At 44.9% G+C, this 27885-nt stretch overlaps 1 protein-coding gene across 2 annotated transcripts in view; it reads left to right on the top strand.

Moving 5' to 3' along the window:
• Positions 1–27885, top strand: part of CACNA2D2 (calcium voltage-gated channel auxiliary subunit alpha2delta 2) — a 239611-nt gene that overhangs the window by 7719 nt on the left and 204007 nt on the right. For both annotated transcript variants that reach the window (XM_054167423.1, XM_054167430.1), the window contains exon 2: positions 16888–16969. In XM_054167423.1, the coding sequence (XP_054023398.1) occupies positions 16888–16969 (82 nt within the window). The remainder of the gene's footprint in view (positions 1–16887; positions 16970–27885) is intronic.

Below are 27885 nucleotides of genomic sequence, written 5' to 3'. Positions count from 1 at the left end.
TAAGAAAATGAAACAAGGTGAATTTAAATATGTTTTCCCACTTACACTTCAAAACTGTGTAAACCTCTCACTGATTTAATTCCTGTTGAATCAAAGATATTCTTGTATTTGAATTCTCATGTCTATTAAATTTCATGTACCAATACATCTTTCTGGTGGCCTGTGAACCCTTCCTCTATAGTATGACAGAGTGAGGGCCATCACTGCAGTGCCTTGTATGCATTTCTAATGTGTGGTGGGTTTCACAGTCAGGTTTTTGGCAGCTGTATCATGGACACCAAAACAGAGACAGCCTTAAGCCAAGCAAAGCACCTAATACTCAGCTTTATCAGGTGTTGAAGATTGAGTCAGATTCTGGGCTGTGAGTGGTTGAATGTCTTTTTATTGCTCCATAACAAACTCAGTAGACCCAGGAGGAGCCAAAGCACCATTTCCTCATGTCTGAAGTAGTTTTAGAAATTAGAAGTCTCTACTAAGTGTTCACTGTACTGTCACATTCCTTGGATCAGAGGGAGGGTGAATGTATGGTGTGGACTCGTGTGCTTCCAGGATCCCTGCAGGGGGAGGGATGCCCATTGCCCGGCTAAAACTAGACCCTCTGCAGCAGTGTGTCAGGCATACCAGGGGAAAAAAAGAGTGGAAGAAACAGCATTTAATTATTGAAGACCTGCAAGCTGAAAAGGGTTTCAGGACAGTGAGCTGGGCATGTGTTGCAGCTTTGTGGGCAGTCTGCTTTCGCTTCCTCCCCTGCCAGCTCTGGGAAGAAGGGCAAGTTACATGACTAGGGGAAAAAAAAAAAAATCGATATTTTTGTCTTCACACAGCTTTTAGTTTTTATTTATTCTCTTTTTGCTTGCTGGGAAGTCTTCATAATTGCTGGTCAGTGACCGAGCTGATGACATTATTTTGCTGTGCATAGAATGACAGCACTTCCAAAATCACACACCAAAACAGTACCAGGCCAAAAGGGACCCTCTCCGTGCACAGGCAAGGATGCTTTCGTGCCCCTCCTTGGCTGCATGCTGGGAGACTGCTCCTGATTGAGCCATTCTTCCTGACGTTGGGTTTGTTGTGATGCAGAAGAATTTGCTGTTGTCAGTCTTGCATGCTGTGCTTTGCTACAGCTATATTAGGTTTAAAAGCTGAGAAATGTCGAGTTTTTTTTTCAAGATACTGGGGCAAATTCATCCCCAGTGTGACGACGATGCCGGGGGGTTATGTCAGGGACAATATTCAGCCCTTAGTCCTTTAAATTTTAAGTATAGTGGTGGTCATGGTTGCTTCTGACGCAAGTTTTATTGTGAGGTGGAGAAAAGAAATGCATCTAACACATCTACTATCTGCTCCTGCTTCGGTCCCAGTTTCTAAATAACCCCATTTAGCACCTGCCTGCCTGTTTGACCCGGCAACAAAAATGTTGTGTTGGCATTTCTGACATCAATACCGCCTTTTTACCCATCATCTTAAGGCTAAATTGAACCCTTCTGTGTCACTTGCTCCTTGCTGTGTTTATTTGTTCTGATCTAGGCTTTAGAGAAAAATGTAACCAGCTCTGTCTTCCTCCTACTGCATGCTAGGAAATGGGGCTTCTTCCACTGGTGAGCCTCATACCCTCAACTTCCCCCTGCTCCCCTATGTTCCCTGTCCGGACATAAGGAATGAAAGGCCCCGATAGCCTCATTTTGGCACAAGGTCTCTCTTCACTTGTGGCTGCTGAGCTAGCCTGCATCCTTTTCATTTCTTCCAGCCCTATCCTAACAGCCTTGCTGGTGCCATGTTTACTCGAGCAGAGAGAGCATTCCCAAGGTGGAGGTGAGGCTGCATCCCAAGGCTGGTGCGCTGTATGGATCATTGCCTGTGGCAATGCTGGTGTGTGTGAATCTTCTTTTCCTGCCTTTCTTCTCTTGACACCACTCCAAGTGGTGCCTTGTGCTGGAAGCATTGATGGTCTGCACTGTTTATGAATTCAATTATGTGTGCTGAAAGTGGCTTTCTTTATTTTATAAGGGCCACTTAATAAATGCCACTTATTTGGTGACTCTTTGGCAACTGAGTGCATGGCTGCCTTCATATGGGGAGGTGGCTGCCAGACCTCAGGCCTGTTCTCTGGAGTCACAGCTGGCTGGTGGATCAGTAGATTCACTAGCTGCCAGAAAAAAGATGTGGTATTCCAATGGCTGTAGTGGTGTCAGACTGACAGTTAGACTCCAACATCTTAAGCACCTTTTCCCTCTGCAGTGATTCTGTGAATGTGTTTTCATGGTCACTTGCAAAATTGCTGATGCTCATTCTTAGTTGAACCTACATTTTGCTGTGTTTGTGGCATTTTACTTATTAGATCCCACAAGATAGCATGAGGATTCTTGTAGGTGAAGTTTCTTCCAGGGAAAAGCAAGCAGCTGCTGAAATGAAAGACTTAGTAAATAGTACCTTACAGAGGAGGGTCAAAGTGATTGCAGGCTGGTGGTAAGCTGAAAAGGGACCTGCTATGGGCTGCTTGTGAGATACTCCAGCTGTTGCATTACCTGAGGTCCATGTTGGGTCCACAAGTAATGTGTATACCTCCACTTTCACCACTTAAAAGTGTATACCCTTTGTTGGATGAAGGATTTGTGTGCAGAGCCTGGTGCATCAGGGTCTGGGTGGAATTGGTGGTGAATGCACCAGAGTGGTCAACTTGCAGTACTGGGTGAACTGCAGTTTACTGAAATACTGTGAAATTTGTGAGGGTCATTGCACAAAAGTCCAGATCCCGTGACCAAACCAAGGGCACTTCCAGGTATGTAGTAGTTGGTCTAACTTTTAATGTTAAACTAACCTTGCTTCCTCATTTGGTTTGGCTACAATCATTACTACAATGCCATTTCTTCTCATTTCCCCCCCCCCCCCCCCCCCCCCCCCCCCCCCCCCCACCCCCCCCTACTGCTATGATGTTCAGGTTTAGTATTTGTCTTCTAATAGTTTCACAATAGTGGAGTGCTTGCATTGCTGGCAGTGTTGTATAGTTTTCTCCAGCACAGATAGCTGTGAGAGGTCCTGGAAGACTTCAGCCTTTTGGTGGCATGCTTGTGAATAAGGAAGAGAGCTTGGAAATGGTTGGTAAAATTGCTCCTGTGTTAATCTTGCTGTGATACCATAGCTTCTGGCAGTATGTGGGTTAGCAAGATGCTTGTGGTTGAGAATGAGGGCAGATTCACACTTTGGAAGAGACTCAGCAAAGACCTTGTGTTATACCTTTGCTTTGAGGAGATTTGCACTGAGGAATTCACCCCATTTTTCCAGTGCCAAGCCTGTCTTCCAGGTGTTCTCTTATCCCCAACTGATCTTTTGGCCTACTTTCTATCCACCATGCGTTCAAAGGTGACCAACCTGTCAGTCTTGGCTAGCATCAGGAACAAAGCTTGTGTGCCTCAGGCTTGTTCCCTGGGGAGACAAGTAATTCTTTCATGGTGCCCTTGGGATTGTGTCATCCCCCCTCCACTGCCATATGATCATCTCATCCTGTTCTCCATCTCCTGCTCCTCATAATGGTTTTTCACACATGCTATGTAATAGCTCTTGTACTTCCCTATTGCTCATTTCACTGATGAAACCAAGGCTTCAGAGACTCCAATCTGTCAGCGGTGGAGCAGGAAACGCAACCCAGATCGCATAATTCCTTCTCCTCTCTTCCCCTGAATGAATCCACGCTCTTCATTTCAGGATAAATGTTTTTTCTTCTACATACTGAGAAGGCATCAGGTTCAACTGCAAGAACCAAAACATGGCCAGGAGGATGTGGACTCCAAGGACAATGTCTGTCCCTTTCTTTGCTGTTGGGAGGGTGGGACCGGTCCTCATGGATGAAAAGCTTCTTGGAAGGACACTATCCTCTGGCAAATACCTGAACAGTAAAGCTTGGGCAGTGATGTTCTCTCTACAGTTAGGCAGAGGGGAGAGGGCTTGCTGCCCAGTGCTTAGTGCACTCAGTACTGGGCTTTTACAGATTAAATGGGTGCCCTCTGCTGCATAAGCCCTGTGTTGGCTGCCTGGGCTTTGTAAATTATAGTCAGGCACCTTTCCCAAGAAATGCTCTCTTTAAAATTGCATTTTTCTGCTGATGATGCACTCAAAGTAGAATTGGCTTTCTTGTGCTTGTTGCCTTCTCATGGCAAGCACTCACCAGTGGGACTGGTTACTGGAGAAGCTGTAGGGCAGTAGCTCCTGACCATCCCCTCAGATGTTTATTCCCCTCAGATGTTACCTGAGATACCATCTGAACATTTCCTACTCCCTGTGTGTGTCTCAGAGGGAAATTCTAGAGGCCATTAAGCTGGGTAATTTACATGCTCCTTGAGCCTGTGCCTAGGGAAATATATTTCACAGGTAATTTCAAATCTCTTGGCATGTGGAAGAAGTCATTATTCTAAATAGAAAGGGGCTGGTGATGTCACGGGCCCCATTGAGAGGACCACATTAGAGACTGGAATTTTTCTCTCTTACAGAAAAGAATCTGAGGCATTATATTCATTGGGGTTTTGTGTCTGAGATGTTTTTGGTTTTAATGTCGATACTTACTTAGAAAAGCAGGAGAGAACATTATCTTGTAATCTTAGATTTCAGTCAGATGTGAACATATTGTGTGTGAGTGCTGGGAGGAGACCTGCTCTGGGGTATCCATAGGTGTGTGAGTTTCCTGCTTTGCTGTTCGAGTGCTACCTTCCAAGAGCAAACATCAAATTTAGTGTCAGGAGGTTGAGCTGCAGCTCTGACTCTGTTCCCCAAAGCCTGTCTGAATTCCAGACTACTGCTTCACCTTTCTACCTCCATTCTCTCCCCTCCTGAAAAAAAACAACCAGAAAATATTTTTGTCAGCCATATTAGGAGGACTTGACAGCTTAATGTTGATGGGTCCCTTCAAGATGATATTTGATGGACTGTTGCACTACTTGTGCTTTAATCTTGCAGTGGTAACTATGATCATTGTGAAGCAAGGTTGTGGGTGCATTGTTGTCTTATTAGCTTAAGGCACCTGGTGAGGAGAGGGACACATCTGTGCTTAGGCTCCAGCAGAGCTTCCTAGTGACCCTTTTCTTTTGAAAGCAAGTACAGCTTGTTGAAGAGTGGTGCTTTCCTGCAGCAGAGGAAACTCCCAGGGTGCTCCAGCACAGCATCCTCCTTCCCCCAGCTCTCCAGGACAGGAGGCGCATCCTTTCCAGAGTGAAAAGATGGCTGGAGATGAGGAGCAAAGCTTGTGGTGCCTTCTGAGTGTTTCCAGTGTAGCCATTTCGACAGGTTTGTGTCCTTTTCAGAAGAAAGGCTGTATGCATGTGCATTTCCCCTGTGTTTGTCCCGGCTGGCTGGGGAGAAGAGGGAGGAGGTGATCTGTGAAAGCTGATGTTTTCATTCCTGTTGCTTAGTGCTTGGAGTGGTGTGGAAGCACTGGGACAAAACCTAACTGGGCTTCATGCTTCTGCTGCCTCTGAGCATGTCTGGATGCCTCCTTTCAACAGGTGAGGTCTTGCAGACAGCTTTTAGATGTGTATCACACAGTAGTGAGGTAATGGCATAAAATGCAGTAAACTTTTTTTCCCCTCACTGCTCTCCACCCCCACCCCTTTTTTTTCATTGCTGAAAGGGACTAATACAATGAAGAGCTGCTGCGAATGAAGGCAACTTCATATGAAATAACAGGGTTCTGGATGTTTGGCTGGTGAGAAATGCAATGAGTGAGCATCACTAAGTGCTTTATAATAACGATGATTACAAAGCTCTCTTAGTAGCCAGGCATCTTTCAGGTAGGGGGATGGTGGGTAGAGGTGTTGTTTAAGATGAGGGGATTTAACTAGATAGACATCTAGTGACAGTGGCAGCCCCAAAGCCCCTGGGGAGTGTTGCATATGATGCTGTGAGAGGCTACTCCAAAAACCCTAGGGGACTTGGATTAGCATGGTTAGAGGCTGAAGAATGATGGCAATGGATGCCCCAAAATAGCTCATGTAGCAGGAGGTCTTTGTGGCAGAGGTTAATGATTTCTTTTCTTGGTAAGGAGAGAAGTTGCAGACACAAATACAGTAGAGATCTGGCTAGTGAGTAGTCCTGTCTCAGACTCCATGACATGGCTTGTGTTCTAGTGATTAGAGAAAGCATTGTGTGCCTAACCTGTCTGGGGTCAGCTGAAATCTGCAGTGGGAAGGGTGGATGCTGAATGAGTCCTCTGGTACCCTGTGGCTGGTAAGAGTTCCCCAGTGTGCTGTGTTCAGCCTGGCCATGCTTGTGCTTTGCTGCAACTCTCCATAGCAGCATGACTCTTCCTGGCGATAGGAGCATTGTTGGGTGGAGTACCTTGTGTGAACAAGAGCCTGTTGGGAAGCTCGCTCTTGTTAGCGGCTCTAGTTACTTCTTTGTTCCTGGTTGACGTGGCAGCATAATGTCTCTCCCTCACCCTTTAAACAGCACATTAGACAAAGGAGAGGCAACCACACTGTATGTATTCAAAACTCCTTTCCTGCCATCAGGACATGGCAATCCTTTATCATGCTTTGACCCACATCTTGACCAGACTCTTTACACAAATGACTCAAGCAAGGGAAATTGTTTTGCTCTGTCAGGTACCTTACCATTTGCTTAGTCAGGAGGTCTCAAGGATCTCCACCAGTTTACATAGTCTTGGTGTTGCTCATCAATGAGCAACTCATAGTATCTAATCACAGAGCAGTTTGCTTATGCTTTAGATGGCAGTGTTCTGGTGGCACAATGCAAAAATACTACCTGGGCTATTGTCTTCTAGCCATCACACCGGATGTGCTCAAGTGACAGCTTCACTGTTTCTCTAGGCTCTGAAAAGAGCCCTTCCATCTCCAACCAAATGTGCAGACCTGCAAGGTGTGGCTATTTTGTCATCTAGGGTGGTTCAGCCTTCCATCTGGTGATGAGGATTTACTGGAATGAACAAGAGGATGCAACAAGCTATCCTACTTATGTCTAGCTCCCAAGAGAGTCATGAATTATACACAGAATAAACAAATAACCTGATATGTCTGTCATTATATCATAAAGGACTTCAATAATTCATGCAGCTTGCAAAATCCTTACTAAGACCTACCCTCTGTAACCTTATCTTTGCTATGGGGGATGGGATCTCCTCAGCCTTCGCTCAGATTGCATCTGTAAAACAGAAGGAGCCAGCGAGGAGGAAGGTTTTATCATAAAACTTCATCTGTATAATGGGTTGCAAAGTGACGTGCACAAGTTATCAGCCATTGAGGGTCTCAAGGGGTGCTGAAAATGACAAGTGATTGCACTGGGTGGAATTTATGCAGGTAGTGTGCCTCATAAAACTGACACCTATTCACTTATTTATTAATTCATTGTGTTTCAAGTCCAGATTTGTGACAGGCTGTGAGATCAGGGGCCCAGCTCTTATTCTGTGTGACAAGAGTGCAAACCTGATGGAATCCACAAGCTTCTCTCATTCCTTATGTGCATCAGCAAGTGTGCCATAGAATTTTAGTTTCAAGATGAAAAATAAGAGCATCACCTTCAAAAAAAGTAGGGAGACTAAGGCATGGGGCTAGCTTTGGCTCTGAACAAAGCAGTTGCTTTAGGTAGCATGTTGCTGGTATCAACCAGTACCGCTCCAGTAATGGCAGCCATTGCCTTTGGCTTTTTCTCCTTGTGTTACGGTCCTGGAGTTGTATGCTGGTGCCCTTGCTACCATCACACAAGAGGTTAAAGTTCCCACTTGTGGGACCATCCCTATAGCATCAGAAACAGTCAGTCTGTGTCTCCAGACATAAACTCAAGAGCTAAATTATTCCTGTTGTAAGGCAACCAAAATCAGTTTTGCTTAAACAGTTGGTAAGTGGCTTGATTAGACTCCCCATGTGGCAGTGGACTTCTTGCTGGACTTAACTCTGTTTCCCATTTGAAAATAGCAAACTAGCCTTGAGGTGCCTGATTCTGCTTCTGCTTACAGAACTGTGAGTTGGTGGCAATGTGCTGAGATCAGATTTAACCCCTACGACTCGGAGGCTTAATTCTTGCACATTTTCAGTGTGTTTGGGGATCTTTATATTGAGGTCCTGGCAAATAACACTCTTAAAGTCCAAGTATCCATCACAGGATGGCTGCATCCTTGAGCGATGGCCTGAAGGTGAGCACCAGGCTGGTAAGGATGTGAGGAGCTCAGTGATGGGGTTCTTGGCAGGAAGTACCTTCTGGGAAAGTGCTCTCCTCTGCTCTACAGTCTGCAGAAGATATTTGCTGTGGTTGTTTTGCCATTTGTTCTTTTCATTGCTGTATCAATGGGAGGCACATGCACATGTTTGATCAGAGAATGCAGGGCTTGTGTGGGGGCCTTTCACAGCACTGCTGGGCCAGTGTACCAGCTAATGCAGTCAGTGACTACTCCTTCCTCTTTCTGTTGGCAAATCATCCACCAAGAGATTACCATTTTCTTCAGACCTAGTCTTAGGCTTTAAATTATTCACTGAATTGTCCTTTAGCCTCCATCTCCTTTGCATATCAAATACTCCGGATCAGCTTTTTGTAAAGTTTGAAATTCAAGATGTTTTGACTGGACATGGAGCTCTCAAAGAATAGTTACTGTACTGGGAGGGCATTTCAAGTGGGGTCCTGCAGGGATCTGCCCTGGACCTACTTCTGTTGAGTTCTTTCATTAATAACTTAAACAATGGAATGGGAAATATGCTTATAAAATTTGCAGGTGACACTGAGCTAGGAGGGGATGGCTGTGCCTTGCAAGGCATTAGCAGAATTCCAAATGATCTAGAAAAATTGAACAATGAGCTGGTGTGGTAGTTTTAGGCTGTGTCTTTAAATTTTTTCTTAGATCTTGAGTAGAAAAGTAGTAAAATGTAAACAAATCACTATTGGGTGTAAAAAGGAAAAGAAGGATCATTCTAAACAGTCCCATTGGAAGAGATAAGGGATTACAGCTAGTTGCAGCAAAACAATTTCTCTCTCTTCTCACTTGCTCAGGCTGGGAGATACTAACATGCTTCTGCTTGACCTTGGCTGCATTGCTTTTGTTGTGACTGGTATTAACCTCTCTACTCCTTTCTCTTCTCCTTTTGTACAGAGAGGTAAGGGGGAGGCAGAGAGGGAGAAGCTAGTAGCTTCCCCTGGTCTTTGACCAGGGGGGGTTTTGTGCTGTTTATTTATTGTAAATATTGTAACTACTGCATATTTTGTACATATTCGTTGCAGATTGTAGTTTTGCTTGTAAATACAGCTTTTGTTTGCTTCTGACTGAATGGTCTGGAAAACTTAACATTGGGGGGGAAATTTCAGTCCACCACAGCCAGGTATCAGCAAAGCAAAGTTCAGTGACAACAGTAGAAAGTGCTGTGCTGAAGAGGGAGAAATCAAATGTACAAATACAGAATGAAGAAAATCTGTCTGGGCAGCAGTGTGGCAGAAAAGATCTTGAGAATTATTGTGGATTGCAAATAGTGAATCAATGAAGTGCTGTCATAGCAGAAGGGCACATTTATTCTGCAGTGCACAGTAGTTTCTTGGACAAGACTGGGGAGGTGATGTTTTCCTCCTCATACACCACTGGGTTTGACTTCTGTACCCAATCTTAATTTTTGGTGTGATGGAGGCAAGCTTTAGATAATCCAGAGAAGAGCAACAAAAAGGGTAAAATGTTTAGAAAACAGTATAAAGAGGAAAAGGCAGGAAAAAACACTTTGGAGTAGAACAATAAAGAATTGAAGGGCAAAGATGGAATAGAATAATGAACTTCCAGTTCCTGGGAGCTAGAGATGTTTTCACTGTCTGCTGTAGGTGGGATAAGTGAGAAGAGGGAGGTGAGATTTAGCATGGATAAGAAGGGAGCTCTTTCACCACATGATGAAAAATGGAACTGTGAAAAGGCACAGTGAGGATTTTGGGTTCACCTTTAGTGGAGAATTTAAGGAATAGGTTAGGCAATACTTCATGCAGAGGGTTCAGGTGTTTAGGTGTTGCAGTGCAACTAATGGTGGAAGAGGAGTTGCTGAAGCCCTTACCATCCCACATGTGTGACTGAACACCTAATACTTGTTCTATTTCTAGGTAGAGTTAGACCTTACATGATTAATGCTTCTGTTTACCAATAGAGAAATCATATTTAAGGAGCAATTCTCCTATTGCCCTAAATAATGGTGGTGGCAAGGTGGTGGTTACAATTGGTTCTCCTACAGGTACCTACAAGAATATTAGTCCTCAAGAACTGTGAGTGAAACACACATTTCCTGTGTAATCACCAGACTATCTTCCCCTCACTTCTCCCCAGCTCTCTCTATCCTGCAACTTGAGAACTCCCCAGTTGCCCTTTTTATTGTACAGTGATGCATGTTGGGACATCAAACTGGGATGAGGATGGATCTGGTAGAAGGTTTGGCACTTGCTTTTTCTTTCTTTTACGAGCCATACTCTTCTGCAAAAAAAAAGGGTGAAGATGAAGCAGTCATAAGACAGGGCAGACAAACAGGCACAGAAAGTTAGTGATTGAATCAAGGACAGCAAGGTAATTTGATGATTGAGCTGAATACAGAGCACACTATCCCACTACCTTTCCCCTTCATGTTTGTTGGGATATAGTGTTAATAACATCCATTTGTCCCTTCCTTCTCTCCTATAATAATGTCAGAGATGCTTTCTTATTATAGGGGAGACCAGGTGGTAGAGGTGAATAATGTCTTGACAAATATTAAGAAAAGACTAGTCCAGCAGGTGAATTCTTCCCACCCCTCCTTTATATAAACACCTGTGCACATGGTTTAAATTAAAAAGGAGTGACAATGTGGGAGGCTTGATAATGTCTGGAATCACAGTCAATAAGTGATTTGGCTCTTTTGAAGGAAATAGGTGCTCTCTGGAAGTCATATCATCAGGGGGTGGAAAAAAAAAGTAACTTGTTTTTACTTGATGGGTAAATACTGGCTCACATGGAAGCTTACAGCCTAGGGGTGTAAGAAATTAAGCAAATGGACAGGACGTGAGCATGGACGCACACACGTGTGTGTGCTGACACGTGCTGGTGCGGTTAAAGGGTTAAGCATCTCAAAGGAGTAAGCCAATTAGAGGAAGTTCCTGCACAGCAAAAATTAGACAACACAGTAATTAATAACCTTATTAAATAGCAATATTTAGGCACTGAACCAAAGCGTATGAATCGGAGTGAAGCATTCTTGGCTGAACATGCTGCATGAAGTGTAGACACTTGTACAGAACACCCTCTGTGCAGAACCCAATAAGCTTTTGGGCAGCATATTTGCTCAGCAAGTAGTTTTTCCTCTTGTCCTTTCATGTTTGTTTGAATCTTTCTCTTACCATTTGGGCCAGGAAAGACAGCAAGAGAAAAGCACAGAGGCTCCTATTGTTCTTTAACGTGCTCTCTTGCTCACAGCCAAACAAGCACTCTCTTAAGGTTGCTTTTAAAAGTGTCTTCAAGCAGAAAACTATTTTTTTTCTTACTTTTTCTTACCCTGTGCTTTGGAGAGGTTGCTTATAATGAGACTGGTATTTGTTAGTACTTTGTATAACTGGCTTACCTGCCTTAGGGTAGCCATGAAGAGGTGTGACTGCAGCCCATGAAGCATCTGTCGCATGTACTCTGTGCCACCAAGGGCCAGAGAGACCCTGGGCTGTGCTGCAGTGGTATGTCCTTGTGATGTTGGCCAGAGGCAGTTAGTGCATGACTTGCATTGGTGGCTTCTCTGTGAATGTCTTCAGCTTCTGCACAGAAGACCAGGACTCCAGGCTGCCATCTGTTGTGTGCACAAGTGTAGGAGGACGTGGGCCAAGGACAGACTGTCTCCTGAATTCCAGGCAATTGTCATTTTCTTCTGAAGCCACACAGCTGGAACAGTGGCACAGCCTCACAAATCTATGTGAACATGAACAGGAGTCTCTGCAACTGCTTGGGTCATCTAAAGCATGGAACATGCCCCACCCCTAAATAAGGATTGTTGTGACCGGTGGCAGGGCAGAGGTGCCCGGTGACCAGGAGCAGGACGGGCAGAGCACTTTGCTTCCTGGCCCTGACTGCAGCAGCAGTGATTTATCTCCTGATGTGCTGCTTGTCACAGTAAATATTTTTGAAGCTCTGCTGCTTTTTTAAAGCCTATTTTATCTCATCTTTAAGAAGAATCAAATATGCAAATCCAGAAATCAATTAGCATTTTTGTAGTTGTCTTTGGAGAGGCAGTGTTGTGTATTCAAAAATCACTCATGTCCCTTGTTCAATGTTGCAAAGGGAGGCTGTAGATTATATAGAGGAAGGGAACAAAACCATTTCTTTCAGTGCAAGAGATTTTTTTTAATGTATATCCTGAATGGTTGTGATCATGCTCGTGCACATGATAGCTGTATTGTTAGGCTAGAAAAGTCCTATGGAGACTCCCCAGGAAAGGCAGAGCTGGCTGAGATGATGGGCATCACTGGGGTGTGCTGTGCATGTTACTGCTAAAGAGGGCATGGGGATGGCAGGGCCACCAGGCCCCTTGCATATGGTTCCTGTAAGCACAGAGCTACTGAGTTAAATTCTTGAGCTGAAAGGTTTTCTCCTGGCCCATGTTAATTGACTACAGAGCACACTGAAGTGATAGGTAGCTCATGAAGGGAGGCCGGTGGCTTTCTGTGGGCAGTGCTACATCTGTGCTAGTGGCTTCCCAGTCGATGCATCAGGCTGAGGGAGCTGGGGTTGCTTAGCCTGGAGAAGAGGAGACTCAGGGGTGACCTTATTGCTCTCTACAACTACCTGAAGGGAGGTTGTAGACAGATGGATATTGGTCTCTTCTCCCAGGCGGCCAGTACCAGGACACGAGGACACAGTCTCAGGCTGTGCCAGGGGAGGTTCAGGCTAGATGTTAGGAAAAAGTTCTATACAGAGAGAGTGATTGCCCATTGGAATGGGCTGCCTGGGGAGGTGGTGGAGTCGCCATCACTGGAGGTTTTCAGGAGAAGACTTGATGGGGTGCTTGGTGCCATGGGTTAGTTGTTTAGGTGGTGTTGGATTGGCTGATGGGTTGGACGCGATGATCTTGAAGGTCTCTTCCAACCTGGTTTATTCTATGTATTCTATGTTTCCTTTATGCTTTATTTGTCAATGCCACTTCACAAGAGCAGAAGGGGGGAAGAAGGGGGGCAGTAGGGGTTGTTGCTTCTTAAGCCCTGTAATGCCACCTGAGGCATGCAGTAATGGGCCAGGAATGCAATGTCTATCGTCTTTTACTGCTTACAGCTTCCACAGGAGACACACTTTAGACATCCCCATGTTCAGGCTACTGGTTTCTTTACCCTCTTCATCCTTCCTGTGGTGCTCTGAACATAAAACTTTAAGTGCATTGGCCATGGAAGAGAAACAAGGCAAAAAGCCAGCTGAGACAGAATAATAATGGGGTTTATATATATTTTAAAATTTAATGGTCACTTTCAACACAGCATAGAGCAGCTGTGAGGAAACCTCCAAATTCTGGGATGCAGAAGACTTCAGGTCCTGGACGTTACCAGGACTAGGGGGACAAAGTAATGGGGTCAGATATACACGAGGGCTTTTTGCCAGTGCTGTGGTATGGGTAAGGGATGTGCTAGTTGTGTAAACAGTTTTTTCCTATCAGTGGCAAATGCTCTTGTACAGCCATAATAAACACACACACGCACGCACAAAGCTGCTTCTGCTGTTATGTTGTTTGAATCTAAAAACGTGGTGTCAGCTATGCAGAAATCCCCTCCTGGTTTTTTGATAGTGTAATACACTCCTTTTTTTTTTTTCCCAGTAGTGGTATCTAAAGCTTGTACTACAAGGCTCAGCTGGACTTTTTGGGAAACTGCTGGTCTGTAAGGTTGTGGTAGGTTGAGAGAGGGCTTAGCTCTCCCTCCTCCACAGAGTAAGAAACCACAAACTAGCCCAGTCGAAAGAGCAAGCTATGTATTTGCAAGCATATATGGAAAGCAGGTTATATATAACACAATATATACAGGTATTTACAATATATACACAGAAATACACAGCAAAGAGAAATAACACAACAAAAATCCCTCCCCGAGGAGGGATCCCCTCCCTGTAACCCTCTCTCTCCCCCCCTACCTCCCTTTTTCCCCAAAAAGGGGTTAGAGAGAGAGAAAGGCAAGTTACTAAGGAAAAGAGTTGTTAGTAAGCTTCAAATGCCCATGCAGGATTAGTTTTTTGCTTATCTGAAGGCCAACTCCAGCAGTTTGCAGAAGAAGCAGGCAGGGAGAACAGGCTGAAACTCCAACTCCCCCAACTCCCAAACAGAACTCAACTGAGGAAAGAAAAATTCCAACTGCTACACAATTTTGTCCATCCCCCAATGAAATTCGTTTAGAATATCAGAATGTTTTGGTTCTAGTACCGAAAACATTTAGCCAGTGTGTCTCAGCACTGTTTGTCCTTACAGGCACAGTGTCAAACGGTCACAGTGGTTGAGAGCCAGGTGCCGAAAGCTGCACAGTTAGAGGGAACTGCGTTTTTCTCATGAATGAAAAATCCAGTGTGGGTTTTTTTTTCCCCCCCCTAAAATAGTAGTACTTCTTGGGGAGGAGGCAGGGGGTGGAATAAGTGTGGAGGTTTTTTTTTTTTTTAAAAAGAAATGTTTAAACAAATCTGCTGACTACATTTAAATTAATTTAAAATCCCAGCCCAACTGAGCTTTCAGTGTCTGTTGCATACAGCAACAGGGCGATGCCGACGCCTCTCTCTTCCTCTGTATCTAATCCTCTCTGAAGGCTTGGCCATATGTGACATTTATGTGGATATGAGCAGTTGTTAATGTTGATGTATATGGCTCAAGATGGACAGTAATTTTCCCTTGTGGTGGGGTAGGTGTTCCTGGAGGGAACTGACACAGGCAGGTGTCACTGAAGTGGAAGATCTTGCACAGAACTGGAAGTTAAGGAAAGGTGTCAGCTCTGGAAGCCCTCAGCAGGGTTTCTTGGACCTGTGGCTGAGTATGAGCATATAACTGATATTTTTTTTTTCTCCCCCTAGTTCTCTGGACCAACTGGAGGAGGGGAAAAATAAATAAATTCAGTTCTGGTGTTTCATGGCATATTTTAAAATGAATCACCTGTATAACATGAAATAATTGTTGGTGGCAAATGCTTCAGAAGATATATGGACAACCCGAATATATCTTTGATAACAAGTGTTTGACTGAAGAAGGAAAGGGTAAAAAAACCCCAAACAAACCCAAACAACCCAAGCTCCCTTCAGCTCTGTGACCTGTCATCTTTACAATGGCAGCCCCACTGCAGGCTTTGCTTTCCCTTCTTTGGCAGAAGGGTGGGTTTGCAGATGTCTTCACCCATCTCCTTTCCTCCCCAGACAGGCTCCCGGGGAGAAGAGACAATGTTGCCTCTGCAGAAATGTGGGAAATAACATCAGTTGCAGTGGGAAACTGGGCAGATTTGATGCGTGCAATTAAATCTTGTTTCCATGCACTGCCTTGTATGCTATTAACTGGCATGGATTTTGCCTGAGTAACACGTCTGTCTGCCAGCCCTTCCCTCTGTCTCCACTCATCCTCCCCCTCCCCAGCAATGCTTCAGCTCTGTTCTGCCCATATCATCTCAGGCATCCTTCTGCTTGGGTATTTCTGGTCAGCTTTTGGGCTCTGCTGTATAATTCAGGGTCCTCTGTGGCCTTTGTTCTAAGTTGGGTTTCTTTGCTCTGTGATCACTGGGAGAGCCTCTTCTGTAGCCTTGTGGGTGGTGGGAGAGCGTGTGTGGGCTGCCTGGGGAATGTCTCTTTGCATGAAGAATGAAATCATCTGGTGAACCTAACCAAAGGGCAGAATCCCCAAGCTGGTCTGCTCCCCCCCACCATCACTTTACCATGCTGTTGGCCTCGCCTTCTCCTCCTTGTGCTCCTTCCCTTCTTTCTCAGGCGTAGTGTTGGGAGATGGATGTGGCTGTGACAAGAGCACTGATGGCTGTGCCCAGTGGTGCAGAGGCAATCGAGTGTTGATTTTCCAGGTCAGATGGGAAATTTGACATTTGCGTGACCAGCAGCTGGAGTCAGGAAATCTCATTAAAAGAAGGAGAGCTATCATGTTCTGTGGAGTTAGCAGAGGGGCCTTTGTTGTTGTTTTTAACTTGGTGTTATTGCCCTGAGCGGAAATCTGCGTGGCTGAATCTATTGGAGGGTGTTGTGCCTGTTGGAAGGATTGGCAGCCAGCTCCCTTGATGCTCAGGGATCAGGATGAAGCAGGTGCCATGTGGCACCTCCTGGCCCTTTTTTTTTTCCCCTAGAAGGCAGCTTTACCCCCAATGGACCTGGCAGAATTGGTACCCAGCTCAGGCTGGGCATTAGGTAAAGGTGAAAATCAGCTGAGCCCTTGGGCACTCAATGCACCATGCTTGACTCCGGGCTCTGGGCCAGGTCTGCTGTGCTGCAGTGACAATCCATTGCTGCAGTGGGACAGACACTGTCCTGCCATGGCTCTGGGTTTGCTCTCAGCCACAGAGCCCTCACAGAGCAGCAGTGAGCTGCTTTCCGTAGCCCATGGCACTTCAGCCTTGTTACTCACTCTTGGCTTAAATAATTACCTATCGCAGCTGTTTATGTAAGGAGAAAAACAATCCAGCATCTTGCAGTTTATGTTGTACTTTCCCCCCCTTTCCTCTCTGTGGTCTCTTCTGCCTAAATTTTGAGATGTTGAAGTTTTTATCTTACCCTAGCCCTGGTTTTCCAAGCCACATGCTCTTGGTATTCTGCCTGCAACCAGTGCTGCAGAAAGAGCAGTTAACTCGGCTGAGGGCAACGATTCCTCCCTCTCCCTTCAATCACCTTGCTTATCTGCTAAGTGTCAGGGCTCTGACTCTTTCTCTCTTTCTTTCTCTCCCTTTCTTTCTCCCTGTCTCTGTCTCTTGCAGTATGCAGTACTGGGCCAGGAGGCTGGAGCAGGAGATTGATGGAGTGATGAGGATATTTGGTGGAGTCCAGCAGCTCAGAGGGGTAAGCTGTCTGTCTTTTACCTGTGCTGCCTTCCTTGTGGCAATGAATGTTCTCATTTGGAGAAATCACCTGTGTGAATATTTGCAATAAGTCACCCTCTTGGCTCACTCCATGTGCAGGGTCATGGCTGCTGGCTGTGCTTCGGATTGCTGGTCAGTTTGATGCATTTATCCAGGGTGTGGGAGTGAGTGTGTTTTGTATCTGTCTGCCTCTCTGGCTGCATGTTGTTATTGTCTGAGCATGTACCTGTGGGGTTTTTTCCTATATGAAACCCTAAATGCATCTTAAATCCAACTAACCTTTCCTCCAGGGATTGAAAGTGGTTTAATTTGTGTTTTAATTTTAAACTTGTGTTGACAAAGCAGGAAGCATTCAAAGGCTAATTTGACTAGCCCTTGGAAGCTCTGTGCTTTTAAATACAGATTGCAGGTAAAGCTGTAGCTCTTGTTTGGTTTTTGGTGCCAAGTGCCACAAAACAAAACTCTGTTACTGATGCTGGCGTCTGCCTCCCACTTCCTGACTTACACTGGGGCCAGGGTACAGCAGGCTTCAGAAGCCAGACCTCGTCTTTTCCTGGCTTCAGTGCTCTGGATTGGGTTAGGGCAGTTACAGAAAGACTGTGGTTTATTAGGTTTGTAGATCAAAGGATCTTTAAGACCCTCTCTGTTGCCCCTTCCCAACACTGTTGTGCTGACTAGCTGTTTTGAAATGGAATAGTTTGAAATTAGGGATATGCTGTTAATCTAAAGGAAATGGGTTTCTTTAGCATGATAAATTTGTTGCCCCAGAAAAAAAGCATGGGGGGTTATTTGTATTTCCTCATGGCAATGGTGTGTTCTTCTCAGACACCAATGACTCATGGGCCTCTCGCTGTCATACACTAGGGAACTATACTGACTTCCACAGAGTTGTTCCATGTTTTATACCCTTGGTTGTAACCCATTGTTGAAACACAGAAGTTTCACTATTTTCTTTGAAGCTCATTTTAAAAGGTGTTTAACTGAAGGCTTGCAAAACTCTTCCTATTTCACCCAGTCATTTGTGTCCATGTTTGAACTCCAGAATGGTGTCTCTGGGCTTTTCTTGCGTTCATTTCAACTGAACTTCAACTGGGTTGATAGAAACCTCATGCACAGCATGAAAAGCAAGTACACCACTTTGGTTTTAACAGAGACCTTTTTTTTTATGGTATTCATGCACTTGTGCAATGCAGTTTTGCATCTTGGCAGGGTCTTAGAGCTGGGCAGTGCCAGTTTGCCAGGTGACACCCAGGCGCAACAGCCAGCGTGGTCTGTAGCACAGCGCGCTTAAAGAAACAAAGGCTGCTACTACATTTTGTCCATGTCCTCTCTTACAGTTTTTCCTTATTAGCTTTGAGTTTGCTCCTTTGCATGTTAAACAGGTATATCATGTAAATTTTTTAATACAATAATTAAATAGAAATTACACCTCCAATTTGCCAGCACTTGACTCCTCTTGGCCAGTCAATCAATTACAGGTAAGAGAGCTTCCCATTTCTTCAGTTTAATTCTTCTGATAGGCCATGGTGTATCACTTTATTGGATTAAAACCAGATCAACTGACTACAGAGGGACTGAAGTGGTTTCTTGAAATTGTTTTGGAACCTTCTTGTGAAGGGAGGGAGCTGTGCATAATTATAGTGTCTGGTGAATGCGTAAGCCAAGAAATGAGCTACTGAAAATTCCAGCACAGAGCCATTTAAACACTCAAAGGACTAGTAGAAGCTGTCTGTGGATCTCCAGTGAGGAACTGAGGATGATTCTTAAATGCAGTATTAAGTGAGTGATGCTTAAAGATCACATCACCTGCCAGTGCAAACTAGAGTGGTTTCACTGCTCTGAAATAGCACAAAGTGCTCCGTCCTGAAGAACTTAGAGCTGTACTCACAGGGAGTCCTCTTACCTACCAGTTGCACACAGGTTTATCTGGGTTGCAGTATGGGGGCTGTTTAATGTCATTCAGTGGTACTACAGCCCATTCTAAGACATGAATTTAAAATAAAAATTAAAAAAATCCATATTCTGCTGCAACTACACTTGGAATGTAGTGGATGGCAGCTCATTCTTAAGGTTGAGACTCAGTCCAGAAATCCCTTCTGGTAAAGGGCATAACTTGGACTTTGTAGCTCACCTTCCTCCATCATTGCAGCTAGGATGTGTGCATGTGCTGGAGTCCAGAACCAGCCTGCAGAGCTACAGCGTACCCTGACACAATGAGCAGGCTCAGGGGAGAAGGGAAAGATGCTGCCTGAGGAATAGTGGGAGCTGAAACATCCACCTAGCTGAGAGCTAATCCCACCCACTGGGATGTATCAGGGCTAGAAGGAGAAATAAAAATGGGTCAAGCAGAGCCTCTTTGGTTTTTTTTTTGCCAAAACTTGCTGATGTTCCTTTGAGTTGCCTTTGTTAGCCTGGGACATTCACAGTCTCTTCAGAGAGGAGCTTCTGGGACACAGTGCATAGGGAGTGGCATTAAAAGTAGGGGAAAAGTGCTTCAGTGTACTGAAGACAAATCTGGTCTTTCTGAACTCAGTGGTATCTGCCATGCAGGTGGTGATCCCACTGCCAGTTCTCATGGATCTATGAAGCCTTTAAGCAGCGGGGGTGGTGCCATGCCAGAAGTGGATCTTCCCTTTCCAGCTCAGGCCTGACCATCATAGTGACAGACCAGTACATAATAATAAAACTATCCTTCTCTGAGGTTTCTCAGGTTTGCTTATGCCTATTTCCTTTCTTGGGCTGCTGGGAAAGGATGTGGACCTGTTCTTCGGTTATTGACTGAAATCACATAACTCCTGTGGCATATGAGGCATGAAATTTATTGTCAAAAATATAGTGTCCAGGAACATAACAGTGCTGAATATTTTATCTTGCTGGAGGACTGCCTGCTCAGCAGTGATTTTTATTTTAAGTCTTTGGTCAGTTCTTGGAGCTGGGTGACTGAATGGCAAGTGCTTCTACTTTCTTCCTCTCCTGCAAGGTGAACAGGCAGTCATCTCCTATGTTGCCCCTGGGGCAATTATCCAGCTGCTTCTTTGTGCACATGGACCATTTTTCTTCTGCAGCTGCGGAGAGTGAGAAGCTTTGAGTTGAAAAGGGGCCGGGGGCCCTCCTTTTTCTGTGAGGAACTACCTCACTGCTCTCCTGAAGCCTGGACCATGGAAGCACTGAAGTACAAATGTCTGTGTTGATCAGACTGGCTGTGATGGAGTTACCAATCTGAATACTGTAGACTTGGGCTTGTAAGAAGGACCTTGCTGAGTTGATTCTCTGACCAGGTCAGTGTTCAGCCCTCTGCATCCTTGTGGTGTAGCATTGTACTGGCTGGACATTGCTCTCAGCATACCTCAAAACAAATCTCAGCACTCGGAGATTAGATGGTTGCTCATTTAACTCTGACTGGCACAGTGATGCATGGAACTCTACCATGCTAACTGAAAAGCTTGACATTCTTTAAATAATTATTTCTATAGAATAAAAAACTGGAGTTGGACTGGATGATCTGGGGCTGGACTAGATGATCTCCAGAGGTCCCTTGCAACCCCTGCCATTCTGTGAATACTGCACTAAAAATGCAACTCTGTGACTTCCATTCTTTTTCTGTTAGTGACCTTTGTGGCTGTGGTGAACTCCTCATTGGTTTGCAGGAAAGAACGTTTGGTTTTGACACTTCTTCCTAAGCTGCACTAAGTTTCTGTTCCTTACAGTGTTCTGGCACGCACAAAAAAATTCAGTGAATCTAGTCCAAAGAGGATAAATTTGTACTATTGCTGGCCTAGATGGTTTCTTCATGTTGCAAAGTCTACTCTAAGGTAGAATGTGTGCTTGAGGTATTTTCCATGCTGGTGCAGCCCTTCCCCAATCTACCAGTGTCCTGCTGTGCTGGCACTCACAGTGGGACTGACAGCAGCAGAGCCTTGTGTGCTGCTGGGTTTTGTGCCTCACTGAGCAGGTCCCCTGAGTTTTGTGTTGAATTCCTTTTCTGGGTAGCCAGGCTAAGGTTCCAAGTCTCTTCTGGCTTATTACCTAAATTGTGTCTGATCCTGTCTCCTGAGGTGAGCAGCTAGCTGGTCAGACCATCTCCTTCTCATCGAATACTTTTTATCTGTGACTGCCTGTTAGTGGGCTTGTTTCTTTGCTGACAGTTACTGTGGAAGCCAAAGCCTTCAGAATGAGATCAGGAAAGCTGTGAATCCTCTTCAGCACTGTCGTCCTTTCTGCTCTTCTCCTTGGCTGTCTTTCAGCAGCAGTGATGAGGACTTGCCCCAAAGCACTGCACGGTGGCAATGCAGCCTTGCCCTGTTCAGCAGATGGGTGTTAGCAGGGGCCTGCTAAAAGGTCTGTCCACATCTTTCTTAAGGCTATAAGTATTAAGGCTTTAAGTATTGAAAGGCTGCAATAAGAGCTCCCCAGAACCAGGCTGAATAACCCCCACTCTCTCAGCATGTCCTCACAGCAGAGGAATTCCAGCCCTCGGATCATTTTTGTGGCCTCCTCTGTCAAGAGGATGTGTGGATCTGCCTCACTGATATACACCTGGAAGACAGGGATACTGCTGGCCTTAGTGACGAGGAAACACCCAGTCTGTAAAGGACCAGATGGCCCCAAACCTGAGGCCAAGGTGGGATGTGGTGAACTGTGCAGGCAGTGAGCTTCTGCATCAGCTGTGCTTGGTCCTCAGCATGTGTGACTGCACAGTAAGTAGGATGAGCCCAGGGAAGGGGGAGACTCAGTGCTGTGCCCTTTGTTTTGCAGCCTGCTGCCTAAAGGGGTCTGCTGAATGTGGCACTGCAGAAATGGCCAGCTTTGGCACATTTTTAACCAACAGCTTATTTTACTTCAGTGGATTTCCGTGTCTGACTTCTATTGCTTGCTATCTTGTGCTGTTTTCTCAGCTTTGTTTTGACTGGCAGAAGTGCTGCTGTTCATTCATCTGGTCTTTTGTGAAGGAATAGGACAAATCCTGCTGTCCAGAGCTTGAGGCAGAGCAACCACAATCTGTGTAGGCATCCCCACCTTCATCTGCCTCACAGCATCATGTAAGCCTCCCTGTCCCTTCTGCTCAGTACTCATTCTGATACATCACCTCTTGTCTTTCAAAGCATGGCCATCCTTGAGTTGAGGCACCCACAGGTGAGGAGCTGTAGTTGAGCCATGCATGAACAAGAACTTGGATTGAAAAAAAATGAGCATACTATCAGGCTTGGATCTGAAGAGCTGAAGTGGCATCTACCTTGTATATTACTGCCATCACTAGCATGCCTCCTGTGAGGGGGTCTCTGCAGTGCTGAGTGTTTCACGTGGCTGTGTGATCACATCTCTTACAAGGCTGCTGGCACAGAGCTGGAGTCTCTTTAATGCCAGCAATAGGAGGTAAGACATACTCTTATCAAAGGAACTGCCAAGGTTTTTTCTTCAGCTATTTTGATCTTGGGTAACTACCGGCATAATAGTAAGCATAACCTAAATCTTCCAAGTAGCTGTGGTGTTACATAATGTTTAATTTGCTCTTTAGTTTTCTCTGGGTATAGAAACAGTCACCTGGTGACCAGCAGGGCTGGAGAATTTGGGAAGTGTTGATGGGATTTAAGATGAATGATGCTAGAGAATGGGAGCCCCCCTGCACAGTGCCCTGCATGCATTGCCTGAAGAGCACATCTGATTCCAAAGGGCCCTGTCGGGTGGGCTGGGCATTTTCAGGACAGTGATGTGGTCCTTAGGCACGTCAGAATCAAGAGTAAGATGCTGATCTTCTGATACACAATCCAGTACCATAATGTATAGTTTGGACTTCAAAGCACCATAACAGAGTGCATCTAGTCTTTTCCTTCTGAGGAGTCAACTCCAGCCTCTGGAGTGGGAGATGAGTGATGCCCAGTGACTGCACCATGCTTGACAGAGTTGAGAGAAGGAGTTTAAGCCCAAAGCTTGGACAACACACACAGCCAGCTGCTTATGCTCCAGGCAGTGCTGAATGCCTGCCTTCTGCCAAATGCTGCAAAGAAAGGACCTAATCGAGTTTTCCAACAGCTAGTGCCTGCCTGGGTGCTGACCAAAGCATGGACCCTGTACCGCAGCAAGCTGATGCCCAGCTCCGTGCTTTGGTTCCCAAGCTCATGCATGATCTGTGTGATCCTTTCTGCTCCTCTCCCGATTCTCCCTCCCCCTCTCCTACCAGCGTGCACACAGTTTGCTTCCGCACACCATCGCTGTGCCCTCCCCTGCTCCTCATGTTTGATAAGAGGAAGTGTGCGATGCCAGATAAACACATTCCTGTTCCAAACTGCTTGGGTTTATTTTAATCTGCCTGGGCCGTTCAGCAGCCTCAGCACTCTGTTCAGCACTGAGTGCAAAGCCAACAATGTATTATCAAGGAGGAGCATTTAAATGTCCTTAGCCTTGCAGCAGCTTGGTTGGAGAAGGGAGATCCTCTGCCACCCCTTGCTTGGGCCAGTGTCTGCCGTCATTAGCCCCCTTACGCCCATCATACTTACTTCTCACTCTTTCTCTGTACTAGAACCATATTGTATCTGTACTGGGAGATGTCAGGGAAACATATGCTCCAGCTTTTAGTACATTTGCATAATTAGAGTAATGTGTATGAATAATTTATAGCTGTATGTGGCTGCTCAGTGTGTGACGTGAGCACCCCTCGCTAAATCCTTTCCAGTGGGTGGTGCAGATCCTGCACCAGAGCCATTGTGCCAATGCAGTGTACAGCCTGTGGGCAGATGCAGGAGCCCTGCTTTGAGAGATCAGGGTATGCATATATGTATATATATGGTTTTGTGTGTGTATATATGTTTTTAGTGGAAAAAGATGGGCTTTTATAATTGTAGGGCTTAAAAGTCTCAGAGGCTAAAATGCCTTAACTCTTAGTCTCAAAACTTGTTCCATTTATACAGAAGCTGTGAATGAAAATGTTCTGCAGCATTTGAAAGCTGAGGCAGGGATTTTTCCAGCAGGACTCAGGTGTGACTAGTTTGTTAGTTTGTGTGTCAGATTTATGGTTTTTCAAAAATTGCCTTTTCAGATCATAAAACTTAGCAACTCACTTGGCGGGGGGCTGGTGGGAAGGGCTAAACTTGGCTGCACTGTCACAGAGTCTGATCTCAATGAGTCAGTCAATAAAGAGTAGCAAGGGATTGCTTGGGCACTGTCTCACTATTTACCATCTCTTTAGCATGCAAGTTCTCATGCTGGGAAGAACAGAGTCCCAGGTAGGTTTTCTAAAGGAGTGATCCAAGTGGCTGAATTCTGCTATTTATGTTCCAGTTAATTTTAGCTTAAACTCTATTTGGTCCTTTCCAAATGTTTAAGAGACTTGGCTGGAAAGCACTGTGTAAACTGGAATGAAGTGCAGGCATGCACACTCATTAGCTCATTAGTATCATCCACTGGGAAACTGAGGCAGGTGGTTAAGCTGAGCAAGTCTGCATAAAGCGCGGTGCAGCCTGGGCTGTTCTCCATCATGTGTACAGCCAGCAGGTCCTTGGAGGGGGCTGTGTTTAGAAAGGTAACAGGCATAATAACACTCCTTAAAGGCCTTGCTTTGAACCTTTCCACTTTGCAGATTCCTTTGTAAAGCAAATACACTGTCGGCTATTCGGTGAGTTAGCAAAATCAGAGGGGACTTCAGTTGTGTTTTATGGAGTCGTTTCTGATTTATCTTGCTGTTGGTGACGAGTGAAATGAGCCCAGCATTCAACAGACTGATGTTCAGGTGCCTGCATCTCTTGAGTGTGCTGCTCTGTACTTAGCGTCCAAAATGGTAGCTGAGGTACCAAGCCAGTCAACAACCACATTTGGAGGATCATCATGAATGCTCAGTGGAACTCTGACAGTTGATGGTGTTGCTGTTACACAGCCCTATGAGTCCATGGGAATGATGAGACCTTGGTCAGTGCTTCCAGAGAGGTTCCTCAGCCAGCTTGTCCTGACCCTGACCAAAGGAGCCCATGTCATCCACCTTCAATTGTTACCCTCACACTACATCTGAAAACAAAGCGAGACAAAATCCCCACCAACTTTGCCAGGATGCAGGATGAATAATTAAGTGGATATCATTAAAATCTGCCTCCTTAAAAACATACATAGATTAGTCTTTAATGGAAAATTAATTGGTTTATTATTCTCTCCAGATGGTTCTTTTCCTTTACGTTCACAGGGGAATTGATATAGCCTGGGATTCAGTCTCTTGTGAAGCAAGCCGATAACCAAAAATATCACTTTCTCACTGATCAAGGCAAAACAATAGAAAATGTGTGTGTGCCTGTATGTATTCCATCACAATTTCAGATTTAAAATGTTATTTAGAGGCAGTAAGTGCCCCCTCAATTTGAAATGCTGCAGGCTGTGGAGTTTGCATTTCTCTTCCTAGTAGACTTGTCACGCAAGCGCTTGATATTGGACATCACTGACTCCTGCTTTTCTTGCAGCTAATCAATCACATCCAAACACTGGACTGTGGAGGAACCTGCAACTGCCAGCACTGAAACAGATGGTTGTACTAAAAGACTTAAAGAACAAAACTGTCATTAGATGCTGAAAGTTATTGTATGGAGGAAACAATAAGATGTGTCACATCTCCTTTGTTCTGCATGTAGAAATGCAGGAGAGCTTGGGAGAAGAGGCTGGAGGTGACTTCTCAAGGGCACAGTTGTGGTTGTTATGTTCTAGTGTGGCTTCAGCCTGGTAAACTGCAGCCACAAGCCTGCATGTTAAGTGAGTGTATTTATTGTTTCTCATCACAAGAGATCACCTTTGACATCTGGTGTGAGTAACCTGAATGGGTTCCTCATTTCAAACCCCCAGCAATGCTGACCTACTGGCCTGCAGTGCTGCTGCTGGTTTTATAGGTACTTATTTCCTTTAAATTATTTAGACGTTATTGTGGCAGGGAGAGCTTTGTCTTCCTCATTGAAATCGGAGTGATCTGCTTATACTGGAGAGCTTTGCTCGAAGACTGAGGACCTGTGCTGTGGTTAAAGCTGTAGCTTACTTCATTGAAAGAAATGGCTCTGCTTTTGGGAGGAACTGCCTATTGGGAGGCTCTAGATCTTGGTAGCCTTCAGGGATCTGGATGTAACTTTCCAATACTTCTATCCTTTGCAGCTTACTTTGATAATGCTGCATACAATGAGCTTGAAAAATTCCACTCTTTTGTGTTTTGGGGGTAAGCCAGGCTCTCTCATCGTTTCAGAGGTATCCAGAGCAGAGGGAATGAAAGGAAACAGGAAAATGAACAGGCTAAGGAGGAAATGTAGCAAGAAGGTGATGGCAATGCTTATGGATTCTCCTCTCCCCTCTGTTGCTCTTGGACTGATCAATGCCAGCTGACATATGTGCAGCATCTCCTTTTTGTTTTGATGTGTCTTGGAGGATTTCTCTGTTTTGGTGTTAGTTTGGGCTTTATTCATACTTGCTTCTACTCTTTGTGATTCAGTTTTCACTGGGTTTCAGATTTTATTGACTTTTTTCCTTTCTCTAACTGACCTTTCACACCTGTAAGCATCGCAGACAGATTTAGTGTGCGTTTGTTTAGCAGCTACCCTAACTGATAGTGTCATGCTTTTTGGGCACTGACCATAGTATAAATATTAAATACCAAGTAAGACCACTGAGAAAAATCCTATCTGAATGAAACATGAGATTTGCCTGTTCAAAGAGATGCTGTGAGTGAGAGGCATGGTTATTTCTATCAGGGTAGTTCCCTAAATGCCTGGGTGAGGTGTCTTGGACTGCTGGCATGTTTGTAGTTGTCAGAGGAGCCACTCCAGTGATTGTTTGAGCAGTAGCATTAGTTAGTGTCTGTTGGATGCCTAAGTGAAGCCTTTGCCGGTAGCTAGCAGGCAGGGAGCAGTTTTTCAGTTCCCTGCTGTGAATGTGAGACCAGGTAAATAGAGAAGGAGGAGACAGCAGGGGGTTTATGTGACTTGAGGAGCAAAGAAGATTGTAATGGTAAATGTTGGATTACTTTTAAAAACAAGTAGGTCATTGAAGATAACCATGGTTGGTGAACAGAAAAAGAAAGAAAGGTGGATTTATTCCTTGTTCTTCTAAAGATTTGTTACACTGTAGAGCTTACTTCACCGCTCAGCATGCTCTCGTTTATAATTTTGGAAGTTCTTTGTTTTTGTCAGTGCAGCAAGGATGACACTGGGTCTGAGTTTAGGGATCTGAGATCTTCAAAGGAACCTTGCTTCCCAGTTTCCCTGGGCATTGTGAATAGGCTGGGTCTTACTGTGGTGCTAGCTGGGAACATCAGCTGCTGTTTCCCTTTCCTGCTCTTTAAGGGATTTGCCTGTGACCTCGCAGTACTCAAGATGAACTGTTTAAAATTTAAACCAGCTTTTGTCTTCTCTCCTTTTGCAGAGTGCTAGCATGGAAGAAAAACATTCTTCTGCTTAACATCCAGTGATAATTACTGGGCATGAAGTATGTACATAGAGTATTCACAGCATCGATACTGTGTATGTCTGATTATGAGTATAAATGATAGTTTCAATGTGTTCTTAAACTCTTAGTGTCTTGGTGTTCATTGAAAAAAGAATCATAGCATGGTAATACCATGCTTACATCTAGTGCATTTCATGGCTGATTATTAAAATGACTTGCAAACAAGTTTGCTCTCACATCTCAGTACTGAAGAGAAGGAAAACATTACAGCCTGTCCACTGTAAGTAGGTAAATTGAAGCTCAGGTGAGGGAAATCCTTGCTCTGCACAGTGAGTCTGATGGAGAGCTGGGGAGGGAATCTGTTTATCTTGACTCCAGGACTTGTCTTCCAAATGTCTTCCTTAATAGCAACTGTTTGGTTTGTCAGTTCTGGCTCATTACTACATCTGTTAGCACTGAGCAATGTATCCTAGGAAATACAAGTGAGAGATAAACTTT

The sequence above is a fragment of the Dryobates pubescens genome, chromosome 1, assembly GCF_014839835.1.
Source record: "Dryobates pubescens isolate bDryPub1 chromosome 1, bDryPub1.pri, whole genome shotgun sequence".
Lineage (NCBI taxonomy): Eukaryota > Metazoa > Chordata > Aves > Piciformes > Picidae > Dryobates > Dryobates pubescens.
This window is presented reverse-complemented; position numbering and strand designations above follow the sequence as displayed.